Source organism: Oculina patagonica, chromosome 5, assembly GCF_052425735.1.
Source record: "Oculina patagonica isolate OP01 chromosome 5, crgOcupat, whole genome shotgun sequence".
NCBI lineage: Eukaryota > Metazoa > Cnidaria > Anthozoa > Scleractinia > Oculinidae > Oculina > Oculina patagonica.
Window position 1 is genome coordinate 20,251,146 of NC_135762.1, and position 18,101 is coordinate 20,269,246.

General features: G+C 38.9%; 2 protein-coding genes across 3 annotated transcripts in view; one reads left to right on the plus strand and one right to left on the minus strand.

The window, feature by feature from the left end:
* The window catches only part of LOC144653189 (uncharacterized), a 467,538-nt gene that overhangs the window by 178,506 nt on the left and 270,931 nt on the right, over positions 1 to 18,101 (minus strand). The gene's annotated exons all lie outside the window — the stretch shown is intronic.
* Positions 1 to 18,101, plus strand: part of LOC144653167 (uncharacterized) — a 300,092-nt gene that overhangs the window by 29,402 nt on the left and 252,589 nt on the right. Inside the window, exons 5-6 of one of the 2 annotated variants that reach the window (XM_078513103.1) lie at positions 10,618 to 10,835; positions 11,960 to 12,085. In XM_078513103.1, coding sequence (XP_078369229.1) covers positions 10,618 to 10,835; positions 11,960 to 12,085 — 344 coding nt within the window. The remainder of the gene's footprint in view (positions 1 to 10,617; positions 10,836 to 11,959; positions 12,086 to 18,101) is intronic. The other variant, XM_078513101.1, reaches the window with a different exon arrangement.

The window sequence follows — 18,101 nt, forward strand, 5'->3', positions numbered from 1 at the left end:
TCTACGCAGTCAAATTCATAGCTCTCGAAGTTTACCAGTAAAGTGGCTACGCCTCTACGCGTCTACGCAGTCGAAATTTATTCATAACACTCGAAATTCACTCACGAACGTTTGTCTATGCCATCAAGCAAATAAAACTATTTGTGTTTCAAAATTGTGACGAACAACGAGAAACTACAAAGTTAATAACACAGTGAATCGATAATTGTCAAAATCTTACCTCGTCCTGTTTCGTATAAAATGAATGTTGTTGAACGGCAATAGCTTTCGACCTTCGAACAAACGGCTTTAGTTAGTTTTAGTGTGCTTCCCTTACAAACAAATAATAGCTAACCGCAAGCAAACCAGAGTGGAACTAACCGCAAGCAAACCGGAGTGGAACTAACCGCAAGCAAACTGGAGTGGAACTAACCGCAAGCAAACCAGAGTGGAACTAACCGCAAGCAAACCAGAGTGGAACTAACTGCAAGCAAACTGGAGTGGAACTAACCGCAAGCAAACCGGAGTGGAACTAACCGCAAGCAAACCGGAGTGGAACTAACCGCAAGCAAACTGGAGTGGAACTAACCGCAAGCAAACCAGAGTGGAACTAACCGCAAGCAAACCGGAGTGGAACTAACCGCAAGCAAACCGGAGTGGAACTAACCGCTAACAAACAACAGTAGAACTAACCGCAATCAAACCGAAGTGGAACTAACCGCAAGCAAACTAAAGTGGAACTATAAACCGCAAGCAAACCGGAGTGAACGGCTAACCGCAAGCAAACTAAAGTGGAACTCACCGCGAAATACACCCGACAAAAATTTAGTCAGCGATTAAAAACACGTTGACGAGTGATAAAATTATTCTTAACTTACTACTTTCGCTCCCAGTACTAGCGTTTGATCGGACGGTCCGCGTAGCCATTTTCGGTGGCTACGCGGAACAGCTTTAGTTGCGGGGTATTCTGCAGTTTAGCCCAGTTCTGTACCGAACACCTCTCAGGACATCGCACAACAAAGTGCGAAGAAAATTGACGGTGGTCCCCGATGTTCTTGTCAGTTGTTTCTTGACAATTTAACGTTCTCTCGTTCAGTATAATTATTTTGAGAAGAATGCTGCAGTATTTTCAAGTTTTCAAAAGACGGATGAACACCTAAAATTAAAACGTTTGACGTTTGGATTCACGCCTCTACGAACCAACTGCAGTTACTGTTTTTGTCTTTTTGTTTTTGGCGCGCATCATTCAAATGTAGCTGCTTGCCGCGTGATTGAAATTTTTTTCTTCAGAGTGAGATATGAATAATTTACGGCAAAGCATTTCGCGTTTAGACCATAAATCGACATGAAACAAGGTTAATAAGAGGTAGTAAATTGAACGAAATTTCAAAGCTTGTGGATAGATATACGTTTAGACATCTTCAGGATGGCATTTTCAGGCGGAATGCAAAGGCTTTTTCGTGCTTTACAAATAGATCAACAATTATGCACATATATAACGTGACAAATACAACAAGTAACAACAAAAGGTGACTTTTTGGAAACGATGCAAATTAAGAGCGAATTTTTCTGTAGACCGCGTGAAATCAGAAAAAATGTGGCACATGCTTACAAAAGTCAACTACCTTCATCGTGAGTCAATAAACGTGGTGTATTTTTTTTTTGTCTAAATCTGTTTTCATTTTCCGACAAAAATAATCAAAAGCTGTAACAGGCGCCACAGGAAGCCCAAGCTCACGCTCTGACAACACGGTCAAAATGGCGGCGTCAAAATTATAAGGATTTGTATGAAACTTTAGAGGAAAAAATTTTATCGTACGAAAATATGATAAACCGCTAGTAAAGCTCACATTTTACATCATATGTTGTTTATGTGACGTTTCTTGACTGTTCTAAAGCATATAAACCCTAATTAACCGATATTTTTAATTTTAGTTTACTCTTACCTAAATATATGCAAGGGTGAACACTTCCGACGCTAGATAAACACCACTGTTCGACAAAAATGAGCCAAAACTTGCTTTTAATTTAGTCCCCTCACTCCAAAACCTCGCATGGGCATAGTTCGAAGACCATTCTTTTACTGCAGCAAATTTTTGATTCGCCTGCCTCTCTTCGCGATTTAAGAATACGGAAAAAACAACCATGGTCTACAAACTTTTAGCTTTCTCCAACACCTTGAACCAGAGAGAGTGGACGCATTTTTAATTAGCCTTGCTTTTCACGTGCAGCCTCACGCTATGATTGGGCGATAGTTGTCAGGGCGACGATACTTTTTTCCCGTAGGGGAGGGAGGCAAACGAGACCGTCGAGGGTGCTCTGTCTTACTCATGTACACTGTCCTGAGCTCCCATAGAGTGATTTTGCCTCACATAAAATTCTAGACTCACAGGTGTACCGAGAGTGAATTTTGCAAATCCCTCGTGAATTAAATTCGTCGCACTTCACAAAACAACAAGCGACTACAGCAACATCATCAACAATGTAACAAAGCAAAGGGCAATAGCTTAGAGCGTTCGTTCAAAGTGTCTTCGCTAATGTAATAAAAAGTCCAAAGGTTAACGTAGACTACTATTATTATCGTAAATGTTTTAGCGAAATATTTTAAAAATTGAACATAGAATACAGTATTGGTGAACGTGTTTTCATTTCAATGCAAATGCGATTACTTTTTTAAGTTCACGCATATATTGTGGAATTTAGAATGTAGTCGACAAGTGCGTTTTGAATCTTGCTACGTTTCTTGTCTTCCCAGCTGAACAACAACGTGCATGGTACTAGCATTAGCTATAACATCCGAAGGCTCTCCACAAAACCTTTTGCGACTACTGATGTTTTGACAGCATTTTTGCTTTGTCGCGTGCCTGTGCTTTAAATCTGTGTGCGGTCATAATATTAATATGCAAGGTTTTGCTGAATTCCGTCATGGTCACGTTACACCAGTGAGTCTAGATTCGTACGTGAGGCAAAATCACCCTGTGGGAGCTCAGGCCAGTGTCCAGGAGTAAGGCAGAGCACCCTCGACGGTCAAGTTTGCCTCCCTCCCTTACGCTAAAAAAGTATCGTCGCCCTGACAACTATCGCCCAATCATAGAGTGAGGCTGCACGTGAAAAGCAAGGCTAATTAAAAATGCGTCCACTCTCTCTGGTTCAAGGTGTTGGAGAAAGCTGAACGTTTGCAGACCATGGTTATTTTTCCCGTATTCTTTAATCGCGAAGAGAGGCAGGCGAATCAAAATTTGCTGCAGTAAAAGAATGGTCTTCGAACTATGCCCATGCAAGGTTTTTGAGTGAGTGGACTAAATTAAAAGCAAGTTTTGGCTCATTTTTGTCGAACAGTGGTGTTTATCTAGCGTCGGAAGTGTTCACCCTTGCATATATTTAGGTAAGAGTAAACTTAAATTAAAAATATCGGTTAAATAGGGTTTATATGCTTTAGAACAGTCAAGAAACGTCACATAGACAACATATGATGTGAAATGTGAGCTTTACTAGCGGTTTATTATATTTTCGTACGATGAAAATTTTCCCTTTAAAGTTTCATACAAATTCTTATAATTTTGACGCCGCCATTTTGACCGTGTTGTCAGAGCGTGAGCCTGGGCTCCCTGTGCAGGCGCCCGCCGCCATAGAATGCCCGAAACGAGAGCGAAGAACATGGCCACAAGAACTTTGCTCCTCAAAAGCGCAGAATAGAGAAGGCTTTTATCAAGATTGCTTATATGTACAGGAGGCATTGACGAATGATTTGAGTCTAAAACCAGGATAATTAACGGAGCTTTAAAATCCAGGCGAGCGTTTAAAAATCATCCATTTTTCATTGTTTAAGGATTTCATTTTGGAGCAATTTTTTAACAAAACACTACTCCTGAGATTACGGCTAAGATAAGTAGAAATGATGTATTTTTTTTAGGATATAAAAAATTTGTTTGGGGCTTTATATTTCATCCAAGAAATAACCCGTCCTATTTCGAGGAAATTACTCGACAGTGACTAATGTCAACTAAGCAAATAATCGAATTACGGTAATAATAACACAATCAGTCACTATTAGCGAAGGCCCTCGTGAATATCGTATTTCTTGACAATTTTAACCATACTGTTCAGGTTCCATGCAGCCATTCATACAAGAGACTTGATAACACGATGAACAGATGCACTGGGTTATATTAGAAACCGAGGTTTATATTAGAAACCCAAATAAGACATTGAAATTGAAAGAACGGTTGCGTGTCATTACTTCTGGACCCTAGTGTTACAACACTAAGTCAGGGGACTAGGGCGTTGGGTTCTTTGCAGGGGGACTCCACGAAAGGGCTGCATTTTTTCAGACTGGACGCTTATAGAGATAGGATCTCACAAGCTACAATATGGAAAAGGGTAAGGAAACTGTCATTTAGGTATTTGAAGTGCTTTTCGAAACAGACCTTCCAAACGGTTGGTTCATGAAAGTATTTTAGGGGGTATTTAAGTAAAGAATTTTCGGTAGGAGATGCAGTTTCCTTACTGTTTATATTTTATTTAACAATGGAATATGTAAGAGTTAACTTTTCTGGTTAGGCTCTAGTAATAAAATTAAACGCAACTAGATTGGCACGATTTTTTTTCGTCTGAATACAAAACTACAGAAATTCAAAACCATGCCCTTCTGTGTCTGTACCATTTGTGTTTTTGCTGCCCAGATATTGTGGAGGTAATTTCCTTGGCGTAAATGTAGCTTAGTTCATTCCCAAGTAAACGATTACGAAATGGTTATCAGCTGTATTTTAGGAATTGACGTTTGCAAAGTTTGTTTTGAGCATCATGATGAAGGTACTACTTATACCGTCATACGGTTGTCATCTTCTACCCTTCGTCCTCTAAAAAATGTAAAAGAGCACCAACTGGAAAAATTGCGTTTTAAAAAGTTTTCTCTTGTTCCCTTGTACGTCAGCATGTCTCTCACTCGGTCATAAAAAAGTTGCTCTTAGAAACTCCAGTTTCCCTTTTATTTATTCAATACAAAGGGTGTACAGACTTGAAAATAAGCACTGCGTCTAGCACCAACAAATTTCATAGTCATGTCTTAAATACAAAAGCTGCGGTAATCTGTACAGGCTTTTTATTCCTGTTGAAATGATTACAAACGATTCAACCGATGGTAATGTTTGTCTGAACCCCAAAAAGAGATCAATCTGGGCGTGGTTCAGGCTTTTTTGAACCCTGGAAGATACCATTTTACATGAGCGAGGAGACGAGACTCTCTTTTACTTCTGTAATATGGGAAACCCCCTCCCCGCCTCCAACACGCAGAGGAGTCTGTAATAAACGTTTTCACATTTTTCAGCTTGCTTTAGGGGGCATTCAACTTATCAGTGAGCGAGCGCTGAGTGCCCGGGCACTTTAAATGAGGTCGCGATAATTTTCGGCTGTATTCACTCAAATGCGGTGCTAGAGTTAAAGCATATTATCACGTCACGTTTTACAAAATCAACCGCTGGTATCAGACGAGTCACTAAGCTCGATTTTTATATACGTCGCCCGACTTTATTAGACCAAATCAGAGAAAAAGAACTATCCACACTGTGTTAGGTCCTTCCTTTTTAAACCTAACCTTATCATATTTTGTTTAACTGCAAACAGACCTTTACCGTTACTGGTTGTTTTCGCTTCACCACGATAGCATTCACGTAAAATTAACGGAGAATTAAAAAAAATGAATAAACCCTTATCTAAACATCGTGTTTAACTCATTAAACCACACAACAAAAGTTTTTTCTTTAATCAACTCTCGCAACAACACCACAGGAATCTCTGCCCTTTTTACGCAAGTTTTCGTTTCTGTAAATGGTTTCTAAAATGCTCATTCCGCTTAATGATGAAGGTTTCAGTCGACTGTCGACGCAAAAAAGTCGTAGTCCCGAAGAGAGTTTTGATCTTTACTGAGTTAATCTGCAAATAAATTTTCGAATATTTTAGAATGCGTTGTTCACTTTCCTCCAAACAAAGAATATATGATCCATTTTTTTAACTATATATAATCCGTGCCAGGCAATGACGAAACAGCAGTGCAAAATCGCGTTAAAACTGATCTAAAAAAGAAACAAACAGCAATAACTTCGAAAAACTGCAATAACAACGGCAACAGTTACTCGGCGAGCTTCTGCGTTTTAGGTCTACAAATTTGCCAGTTTCCCAGTAGTTTACTTCATGTATATCTTTACATATGCTTTTCCAACAACCTCTAAAATACCTTAAAATCCCTATTAAAAGACCCCCCCCCCCCGCTTATTAGTTCCCCTGGTAATAACCCTACGTGTAACTACCTGAAACCAAAAAATATACATCCGGAGATAAGCCCACCCCCCCCCCCCCGGTGGCCTAAATGTTGCTTTATTGTGACTTTTTTAACGTGAAAACGTATTTAATAATAATAATAATAATAATAATAATAATAATAATAATAATATAATGTTTAATGGACACTCATTGCAGTAATAACTGAATTTCAGAGTAAAATACAAGGTAAAAAATATAAACTATTAATTACAATATATATACAAAATAAGGTTCTATTATAAGCAAGCTGGGTCTAGATTAATAGCGAGAAGTGATGAAGCCCTGAGAACGCTTCGTTCTGCAAGACTCGATGGTGGTACGACTTGTGCAGGATCTTAAATCGTAGTTATGTACAATCTCCTCACGTCGAGGCAAAAGAAAATGAAGAGGGCTATTCACATCCTGAAGTTTACAGACATACTGCCGGCAAAGATGTTGGCACCGTTCTCTCAATGAAGTGAGGCCGAGCAGCCGTAATGCCTCCTTGTAGTCGAGGGAAGGACAAATAATAAACATGGCTCTCTTCTGGACTCTCTCAATATTATTATCTAAAAAGTCAGGAATGTTCTGCAAGACAAGGGCGGCATATTCTAAAATAGGACGCACAATTGTAACAAATACTTTGGCCAATGCTACCGGCGTGGCACCGCATTGCTTTAGTATCCTAGGCGAAAAGAGTGTTTGTTCCCTTTTTTAACAATATAGTCAATGTGGTAGTCCCATTTTAAGTCGCTGCTGATGTAAACTCCAAGGAGTTTGTATGTCGAGGTTCGTTCAATTACGTTATTTCCAAGTATAATAGGATTAATTACAAAATTATGGTTACTCATAAAATTGATCAACATTTCGTTGCATTTAGAAGGAAAAGTTTCATCTTGTGCTCGTTTGAAAATTCGAAAATATCGTTGGCAGCAAAGTTAAGTAAGCTTACACTATTTTCCATCAACACTGTCGTGGCTAGTTTCGAAACGTTTTTTTTTTTCATCCCATTTATAAGCCCCTCCGTTTATAAACCTCACTATAACCGGAATTCTACGGTATTCCCCAAAGTATAACGCCAATCAAGATTTATTCAATCTGTAACCGAGCCTCCCCTCGAGTGACATGTCAATGCGCAACAGAACAAGGAGCGAAAGTCAAACCATCATTTTCGCTTTAGTTGATCTTCTGCAATAACAACGGTAAAAACTCGGTTTTTCTATAAAGTGGCTGTCTTAAATAAAATGTGGTTGGAACTGTCAAGAAGGAAATGCGAAGAACCTTCCAGCATAGTTATTGCTGATTTACTAAATTCTGAATGTACGATTTGGGAAACACCGTCCGAGTGCTGGTGAAGTATTTGATACAAACCCATTAAACAACTTACCGCATAGGAAAAGTGAACCTTGAAAAACTGCTCTAAAATGTGATTTTTAATCAATCAAATTTTAGTGATTTTTAAACAGGTTCTAGTAATCCAAATTAATCTTAATAATCCTGTTATTAGACTCAAATCATTTGTTGACGCCTCCTTTAAAATATACAAAGTTGAGAAAAGCCTGCTTTATTTTGTGCTTGTGAGCAGCTAAAGTTTTTGTGTTTTTACTCGTTTAGCTTTCAGTGCAAAAGCTAAAAAATTAGGGGGGGGGACCCCCATGTCATTATACAACTTTTGGCAAGGTTTAAAAAATTCTATCAGAGGAGTTCAGAGCCACCTTAAATTTTTAAAATATAAAGGTAGCTATGAACCCCTCTGTTCCCTCAATATGGTGTGTTCCCTCCACATCGTGTTTTAATAATGTCCTCCCTTTTCTTGGCATGCAAATGATGAAGAATGGCACGCAGATCGGAACAAAGGTCTATGCAAAACCAACGAATTCAGGCCTTTAACTGCACTTTTAAAGCCACACTAACTTCCGGTATAAAAGAACGATGCTGAATCGAGCTATCAGCCATCCTCTTCTTGGTAGTACTTTTCCTGTGCGCACGCTATTGGAGCTCCCGCAGTACGTTGACTCCTGTGGTTGCCGTCTTAGATTCACTTCTTTTCATTATAATTGCTCAGCATTAAAGTTAAGATAAATGAATTATAATTATTAAGAAAAAAAAATGCCGTCAACTAACACTAAATTACTTTGTATCCTTTTAACAGTTATTTACTGCGGACAAAGCTAAAGATATTGAGTCAAGTGTCCTTCGTCAACTTTCATGTTCTCGATGAGGACTTTCAAATGTAACTCAGTTGAATTGTTACTTACATCTTAATGACAACTAGTTACTTTTAACGACACACTGACAGATATCACTCCATGCAGGGGTCTTCCCTTATTGTGCCAAATTTAATTTAATCCTCTTGCTCTTTTGTGCAACATAGTTTGCGGGTTTCTATCTCTTGATCATGCAAGGAGACCAAGATAAAGGAAAGCTCTAGTCAAATTTTAATGTTCTTAAAAGAAGTGTAATCACAAACTGATGATCGAGAAAGGACGATTCTACCAAATCCCTCTGGAAAATAGTTATGCCCCATATGCAAATCAAACAATATTGAAGACGAAATTCACTTTTCATTTTAATGCCAGAAATACTACTCAACGTTAAAAAAGCCTTCTTTGATCAAGTTTACCTAGGATTGCCTAATATTCGAGATAAATCAAGAACAGAAACTATCAAAAAAATTGATGAACGGCTTCCAATTACTTAGGGTGTTGTATTATGTGATAGGTTAATATTATCAAATCAAAATACCGTAACTTGCATTTACTGAGCCAATATTTTTGTTGTTGTTGTAAAAATGTTAGCTTTTGCAATATTTGATATACTTAATTAATAAAGTCATGCAGACAGGGATGTTGTTTACATTACATTACAATACATAACATTACATTACATTACCAACACTACTGTCACTACCACTGCCACCGCCATATCTACTGCCACTGCCACTGCTACTGCTACTGCTACTGCTACTGCTACTGCTACTGCTACTACTGCTGCTACTACTGCTGTTACTGCTACTGCTACTGCTACTGCTGCTGCTGCTACTGCTGCTGTTGCTGCTACTGCTACTGCTGCTACTGCTACTGCTACTGCTACTGCTGTTGCTGCTACTGCTGTTGCTGCTACTGCTGCTGTTACTGCTACTGCTACTGCTACTGCTACTGCTACTGCTACTGCTACCGCTACTTCTACTGCTGCTGCTGCTACTACTGCTGTTACTGCTACTGCTGCTACTGCTACTGCTGTTGCTGCTACTGCTGCTGTTACTGCTACTGCTACTGCTACTGCTACTGCTACTGCTACCGCTACTTCTACTGCTTCTGCTGCTGCCACTGCTGCTGCTGCTACTGCTGCTACTGCTGCTGTTACTGCTACTGCTACTGCTACTACTGTTGCTACTGCTGCTGCCACTGCCACTGCTACTGCTGCTGCCACTGCCACTGCTACTGCTACTGCTACTGCTACTGCTACTGCTACTGCTACTGCTACTGCTACTGCTACTGCTACTGCTACTGCTACTGCTACTGCTACTGCTACTGCTGCTGCTACTGCTACGGCTACTGCTACTACTGCTGCTACTGCTGCTGTTACTGCTACTGCCACTGCCACTGCTACTGCTAATGCTACTGCTGCTGCTGCTGTCTGCTACTGCTACTGCTACTACTACTGCTGCTGCTACTGCTGCTTCTACTGCTGCTGCTACTGCTGTTGCTGCTGCTGATGCTGTTACTGCTACTGCTACCGCTACTGCCACTGATACTACTTAACTAACATGCCTATTAGTGATTAATTTATACCGGGATACACGGAAATGCTAAGCGATGCTCGATTTGCTTATATATTTTAGGAGCATCAAGTATGGAATGGCTGGATCATTGAAATACAACACAGATCGCAAGATAATATATCTGTTAGCGTTTTTAGAATTCAATAAACAGACATATTTTAGTAAACGCATGTTAAGCGAAGATTGTACATAAATTAAGAGCGCTTTCGATACTTATAAGTAAAATGACTTACCTCCAAAAAAACGATTGACAGAACAAATGAAATTATTTTTGCACATCGGAGAGAAAAAACCCAATGACACAATCCTTACCGTGATTCTCCCAATTTAAGCAATTCGGAAAAAGAACCGCCTTAAAAAAAATCATGATTCAACGGGAAAGGAACCCGTGACCTCGAGCTCTGCCATACCGGTAGCTAGGTCATTTTTGGTTAGCTATCTTTCTGAACAGAATAAATGAAATTATTTTGCACGCATTATTAACTCCCTTCACTAATAAACAGAGGCTCAAACAATAGATCAAGGCCTTACTCACACAGACAATTGCTTTTTCCCAGGAATGCCCTTGGTACCGATGCAGAAGCTGTAAAACTGCCGAAAAACATGAAACAAATAATACGGGCCGCGCTAATTTCCACTTTATTGGCCTCAGGATTCAGACGGATACCTACCAATCGCACCGATATCGATTATGATAAATTTCTACCATGTCCTGTTGGAACATTTTCAAACACTTCCTCAAAAGGACGACAGGGATGTACAAAATGCCCTCCAGGTAGATATATGAATTTAAATTTTAAGGTTTGAATCTAGGTTTACCACTAGCTGAGCTCAGATAACGCGATTACAAGAAAAATGGCTGAAAGAGTCAGCAAGATTCTTAAAGGTAGTCCAGTTACAATGTATGATTCTATAAAAAAAACAAGGGCAGTACAAAATGTACAATTGGCTTTTTGGAAGTAATATGGCAAGATATCCGCAGTCACTGACATCCACACAGAAACTGAACAGCATAATGCATGGCTGTGATTCATCCGGCTCCTGATTTGCATCATTTTACAATTATTTGTGGCGATGTTTGCGATTACTGAGTTCAATAATTGTTTTAAATTCGATCACTAAGTTGTTTTTGGTGTAGTAAACAATTCAAACTGCTGTCCGACAATTTTGGAGCCGTCATTTTCCCAGTATTCGAATTGGACATAGCTGCGCGCGATCGGAATATTATTTGCAGCAAAATCACTGTCAGAATCACGGTAATGCGCACGAGCAAGACCACTGTTTGAAAGTACTAATTTGTAGGTCACGTGGTGGGCTCTCTGTTAAGGAAAGCAAGACAAAGTGCGTTGAATGATAATGCTTGGTTTCAGGAGCTGCTATTTACTTCACAATAAGTATAGGCAATCGTACGACCTCGAGTACAATTATTGATTAAGGGTACGAGCGATGTTTTCAAATTTCGCCTAAACTCGTGCAATTTAAGAACTTTAAAACATTACAATCATCCATTAGTTACGAATTGTGCAGACCGTGTTTAGCGCATATTCAAAAAACTGTGGAAATCTCACAGGTATTATCACAAATCCATTCGGAATGGCAAAGGTTTAGAAATCCTAAGTTTTTTTTTTCCGAAGATCCCTAATGCCTTCAAGCCATCTTCAGAATTTCCGAAGGACTTCGAATCAACTTCGCAAATCTTTAAAACAACTTTGGAAAAACTTATGTTAATGTACGTCAGTCCGATTCCATGAAGAAACAAATGAAGAAGTACTATGCAATGTAACGGGTTCTCCTATGGAGTACTATTTGGGATTCACTGTCATGCTCTCGGAGTAATTTTGTTAATTGCACTTAATATTGACTAAAGAATGTTAAATCATGTTGCATTTTCTTTTCCAGGAGGGTTTTATACTGATACTTTTGGCTATGTGGCTGAGAGCTGCATGAAATGTCCAAACGGTTCTTTTGTTGCATATGACAAAGCACCAGGAACACGACCTCAAGATTGCAAGGCCTGTCCCGAAGGTATGTAATGGCGATAATCACGTTATTGCTGATATATATTGCAAAGGACAGGAGATTACAAAACAATTTCGAATTATGATTACGATAATTTGGGAGCCATGAGTTCAATCCTTGCTATTTAATAAAACAAGTGAATTTTTCCGCCCCCTCCCCCTTTTTTCCCGAGATGCACACACTGACTTTGTATTGTGTATTGTGTTTAAGTGATCAGTAGTAAACAGTAATACAGCAGGTCAATGTGCCTATGTTATTGGATCATTTTACTCATCTTGCCTGTCTTATTCGCTATTACGTGTCAATTACAAGCGTTGTCATTAGAAATTTTGATCTTGAATTAGTTGCTTCTTTTATCTATTTGGCTAAAAAAAAGACTCATTTAATTTATTAACAAAGTTGTTCATTAATCGTATGATTCTGAACTTACAGCACTACACTTGAACTTTGGTTCTTTTTCCATTGGCCTTTTAAAATATGTTCTGCTAACTCTATTCTCAGTGATTAAGAGTGTATCCATAAGAGGACCAGGCAACAGGTGATACAGCTCATATCACCGATTTCGCCCAAACTTAGCATAAATGTTGGGTATGGTGAGCTATTTACTGTGACAAAACATCAGCTCAAAATATTTTATTCCCTTCAAGTTATGGCACCTTTTGCAAAAATGGCCATTTTTCACTAATTTATGCATATTTAATTAGCTGACTTTGATTGACCAGTTCCACAAGAAAAAAAGACTTCTGAAAATAAAATTCACTGCACTATATTCTGTGGTTATTAGGCTTTAAGTACAATAATTCACTTTAACCGTCTGATTTGATTTCTTCTCCTCAAACGGTCTTTTGGAAGGTACACATTTCGTACTGTTGGAAATAGCCTTTAACTAGTGCCCAATATCTCCCATGAGCAACAACTTATATACATTATTCTTACATGGGTAATGAAATCCATCATTAAACTTCACAAAAATGCCACAAAATGTCTGGGGACTTCAATATTCTATTGGTATTGAGGAACTAAACACACGTGACTCAACGATTTCTTGCTATTTCATCAAAATTCACCGAAACACAGAAGCCATTTATTTGCCTCAATTTGGCACAAAATCGGTACGAAATAGCTAATCAAGCATAAATTTATAGATAACAACCAAAATATTGGCGAAGATTGGCAGTTAGGGCATTTTTCGGAGCGTTTTCAGAGCCATATAATTCGGCAATGTTATGATAGTAACGGGATAGTAAATGTAAAAATAGCAGCGAAAGATTTTCTTCAAAAGCTCGCTCAATTCAACATTTAGGCACATCAAAGTTAGGAAACATGAAAGTAATACTACATACATGCCACTTATCGACACACAGATGCTTTCTTTTGAAGAATTTGTTCTTCCTCGCTGCACTTCGATCCTTCGATCGATCTCAATTGACATGTACTGTTGCTTTGAGGCGCGATGAACTTAGCCAATACATCGTGGTTCATTCTTCGTGAAAGGTGTAAACAGGTTGTCAATAAAGTCATTCAAAGAGCTGTTTAAAGTTCACGGAAGGACACTTGTCTCAGCCAGTTTGAATGAAATAAATTTAACTGGAAAATAAACAGCCGCCATGTTGTATTTGTACCTTTGAGCCTGCCGTTTCAGTCAGCGGTAAAGCCGTACACTTGGGCAAGTACGTAGTGTAGTCATCATATAGTTGTTTGACTAAATCCTATATAGGGATATTCATAGAGGGGATACATAGCCTAGCCCTACACAGCTATACACGCCTATACATAGCCCAACACAGCTCTACACAGCTATACACACGCGTGTTCATTTGCTTTTCCTCCGCAAATGTTTGTTTTCGTCGAAATAAGTAGCAGATGGTGTTATCTACCCTCTGAACAACCGGGGCCTGATCTTAGCCTTATAAGTAGTGTGCGTTTCTTGTAAAAGTGAGAATTTTTTTCAACTTCTCCATTGAATTTTCTTGATAAATAGTTGAAGAGAAATACACTGGATGCAGTGTAATGTATGCGATGCAATCGGTTTTGATGCTCTGAAATTGAGCTCTGAAATGTCGGAAACCATTAAATAATCAGAGCAAGTTTTTCCATCTTATATCAGGTTAAAACTAGTATGTTTATTGTTTTTTTTGTTGTTTCTGTCTTTTTTGGGAGGTGGGGGAGGGGGTGAATATGGACATTCGAAGAAATGGCGGTCAGGTTGTCAGCCTGGCCTGTGTACATCTATTCCTTCTGTTCAAATCGTCTATATTATATTACACTTTGGCAGCTAGGAGACTGAATTTGTACCCACTCTCTTTTTCGGGATCCCAAAAAGTTCTCCATCTGTCCATTTACCGATAAACGTCATTACTGCAGTTTTATTAATTTGTTTTAGAAAAGGGCTTTTATGGGGACAAATTTTTCCTCCTGAATGCCCACATTGCAGGTGACGAATTGCGGCTTCAAATGATAATTTTCTTCATCACCGACTCAATTTAAGTGGCTATGTGAGTTACAAAGACGCGAATGCAGACTTTTGTAGAGAGCTTAAACGCCGCATTAAAACTAAACAAATTTATTGCAAGACTAGGACTACGCAAGACGGCAAAACTTATTAGCTAATGTTTCAACCAGCACAGGTAGTCTTCTGTCTTCTTCGAGGTCAACGCGAGGGAAACCCGTTTTATTCTTTGTTGTTTTCTCTCTCTACATTCACACCTTTATAGATATTTAACAATTATTCTATAAGCCCGCGTTGGATACGAGGTGGTAAATAGCCAACGAGGCGCTTCGCGCCTCGTTGGCTATAACGACTCGTATCCAACAAGGGCGAATAGAATAATTGTTTTATTAAATTCTTCTTTAAGTTTAAATCGACTGGACATTTCATTTTGATGTAAACGAAGTGATAGTATGAGGAGGCGGGAAAATTTGTGGTGCGGTGTTCACTTTTTGAGTTGAATGAAACACGAGAGGAAAGCGAGCGAAGCCGGAGTTTTCTTCCCAAGATTTTTATCTAACAATCTTCTCTAAAGTCTTCTTTATATCTTGGAAATTGTGACAACAGTTAAGATTTACGGGATGATCCGAAGCAAAAGCTTTTCTGGAAACTACACGTCTTGTGCAAGTCGAACGAAGCAAGTGTTTACATTGTACGGCTGTCATCAAGACTGCTATATTATTTGAAGCGAAATTGAACTCAAAGCGGAACAGATTTATTGAAGTTTAAAAGGACAAGACCAAGATTGAAAGGTAATAAACTTTACAGAAGTGCTGAGCCTAATTTTATGACGAACACTAAAAGGAACTGTGTCATTTTGCCGTTATTTCGTAAATTATTTGCTGCTTTTCTACTTTATTCACTCGCTCTTGTTGTTCGTTTACAAGTTTATTAATTAAATTTTTCTCATCAATCCTTTTGTTTTGCGTAATTAAATTTTACTATGGCATTTCTGTGGTTTTTGTAGGCACCGCTGATTTTTTCTTGTTCACAAAGCTCGCCAAATTTGCTGTTTTCAACCATTTTTTCTGATGGAAGTGTCGCTTCCCGCAGAAAAATTTTACGCTGAGCGGCACTTGCCGCACTCATTTCCCATATAAGGTCAAACATAGGTATACGAGCTGGTAACCGGGATTCAGTGAACCAATCAGAAAGCTAGAAATGCAATATCCGAGGTTGAGAATTTAATAAATGTATATATTTGCTGCGCCATATAGACTGCGTCGCTAAAGGCATTTCGTACGTGAATACTTTGTTCAGTTCAGCACAGACGCTCCCCCAACTAAAGCACTTGCGCAAGAACCGATTACAAAACCTGCCTCGCTATCCACCGTATAGTGATTTATCCCGTGGTAAACGTTATTCTCCAATTTTGCTGAGTTATACATTTTTTTCCCATTTATGCCCCGGGGGTAGGGGAATTTGGTCAAAAAATGTAATCGTTATGCGCGGTATTAATCACTATTTCCGCCAGGGGAGGGAAATTTGAACAAGCAATAAAAAAATACAAATGTCTGGAAAGTAACTGGGAGACGTTGACATTCTGATTTGTTTAACTGTGTAGCGTCTTTTATGCTAAAAATAATTGTTTATGTTCCAAAATGACGCTAAATGGCGGTATAAAACTGCTCCGACGTTTCGGCAATACTGCCTTCTTCAGGGTGCCACCCCCCAAACGCAGTATTGCCGAGACGTCGGAGCAGTTTTATACCGCCATTTAGCGTCATTTTGGAACATAAACAATTATTTTGATTTGGTTGCCGTGCATGCCGACCGTTGAACAGAAAAATCAAGACTGACTCTGTTTCGGTGAAAGTCAAGGGTCAAATGGAACAGTATTTTTTCTGAAAAATCTCTTCGGAGATTGACGGAACGTCAGAAATTTTCTTACCATTTGTAAGGTTTCCCAGTTCTAGTCTCCCATCCTTCAGGTCTCCCACCAACGGAAAGAAATAACAGGAAACTGAGCTACAAATGGTAAGCGACATCTATTTCGGTTAGTTTGCTAATTTTGGAAAGAAGCCTTTCCATTTTTCAGTGGTCATTTCAACCGGTTCTCTCCAACAAATGGTAAGTACCCTAGAGTTCGTTCAGCATCACATTGCGGTAAACACGTCAAGCTGTAGCGGAGGAAATTGTTTTCCCTACGACAATTTGAAAATATTCTCATTTTCATCACAAACGCATCCAACGAACACCCGCGGAGGAAAAGCAAATGATCGCGCGTGTGGTCACGCGTGATGGACGCGTGATGCCCAGTGAACGGCCGTACCGCTGACTGAAACGGCAGGCTCAAAGGTAGAAATTCAACATGGCGGCTGTTTATTTTCCAGTTAAATTTATTTCATGCAAACTGGCTGAGACAAGTGTCCTTTCGTGAACTTTGAACAGCTCTTTGAATGACTTTATTGACAACCTGTTTACACCTTTCATTAAGGATGAACCACGATGGATTGACTAAGTTCAGCGCACCTCAAAGCAACAGTACATGTCAATTGAGATCGATCGAAGAATCGAAGTGCAGCGAGGAAGAACAAATTCTTCAAAAGAAAGCATCTGTGTGTCGATAAGTGGCATGTATGTAGTATTACTTTCTTTTTTCTTTACTTTGACGTGCCTAAATGTTGAATTGAGCGAGCTTGTGAAGAAAATCTTTCGCTGCTATTTTTACATTTGCTATATCACAACATTGCCGAATTATATGGCTCTGAAAACGCTCCGAAAAATGTCCTAACAGCCTTTTCTTTGCCAATATTTAGATTGTTATCTACAGATTAATGCTTGATTAGCTATTTCGTACCGATTTTATGCCAAATTGAGGCAAATAAATGGCTTCTGTGTTTCGGTGAATTTTGATGAAATAGCAAGAAATCGTTAAGTCACGTGTGTTTAGTTCCTCAATACTAATAGAATATTGAAGTCCCCAGACATTTTGTGGCATTTTTGTGAAGTTTAATGATGGACTTCATTACCCATGTAAGAATAATGTATATAAGTTGTTGCTCATGGGAGATATTGGGCACTAGTTAAAGGCTATTTCCAACAGTACGAAATGTGTACCTTCCAAAAGACCGTTTGAGGAGAAGAAATCAAATTTGACGGTTAAAGTGAATTATTGTACTTAAAGCCTAATAACCACAGAATATAGTGCAGTGAATTTTATTTTCAGAAGTCTTTTTTTCTTGTGGAACTGGTCAATCAAAGTCAGCTAATTAAATATGCATAAATTAGTGAAAAATGGCCATTTTTGCAAAAGGTGCCATAACTTGAAGGGAATAAAATATTTTGAGTTGATGTTTTGCCACAGTAAATAGCTCACCATACCCAACATTTATGCTAAGTTTGGGCGAAATCGGTGATATAAGCTGTATAACCTGTTGCATGGTTCTGCCCTGTTCTCTCACGGGCACACTCTTAATAGCCATGCTGGTATCAAACTGTGACACAAAATCTGCAGACAATTAAAATATGCATTCAATTTAGAGAATCTGAGATTAGCACAAAGAGAAACGACTTTAAGAATCCGTATTACGT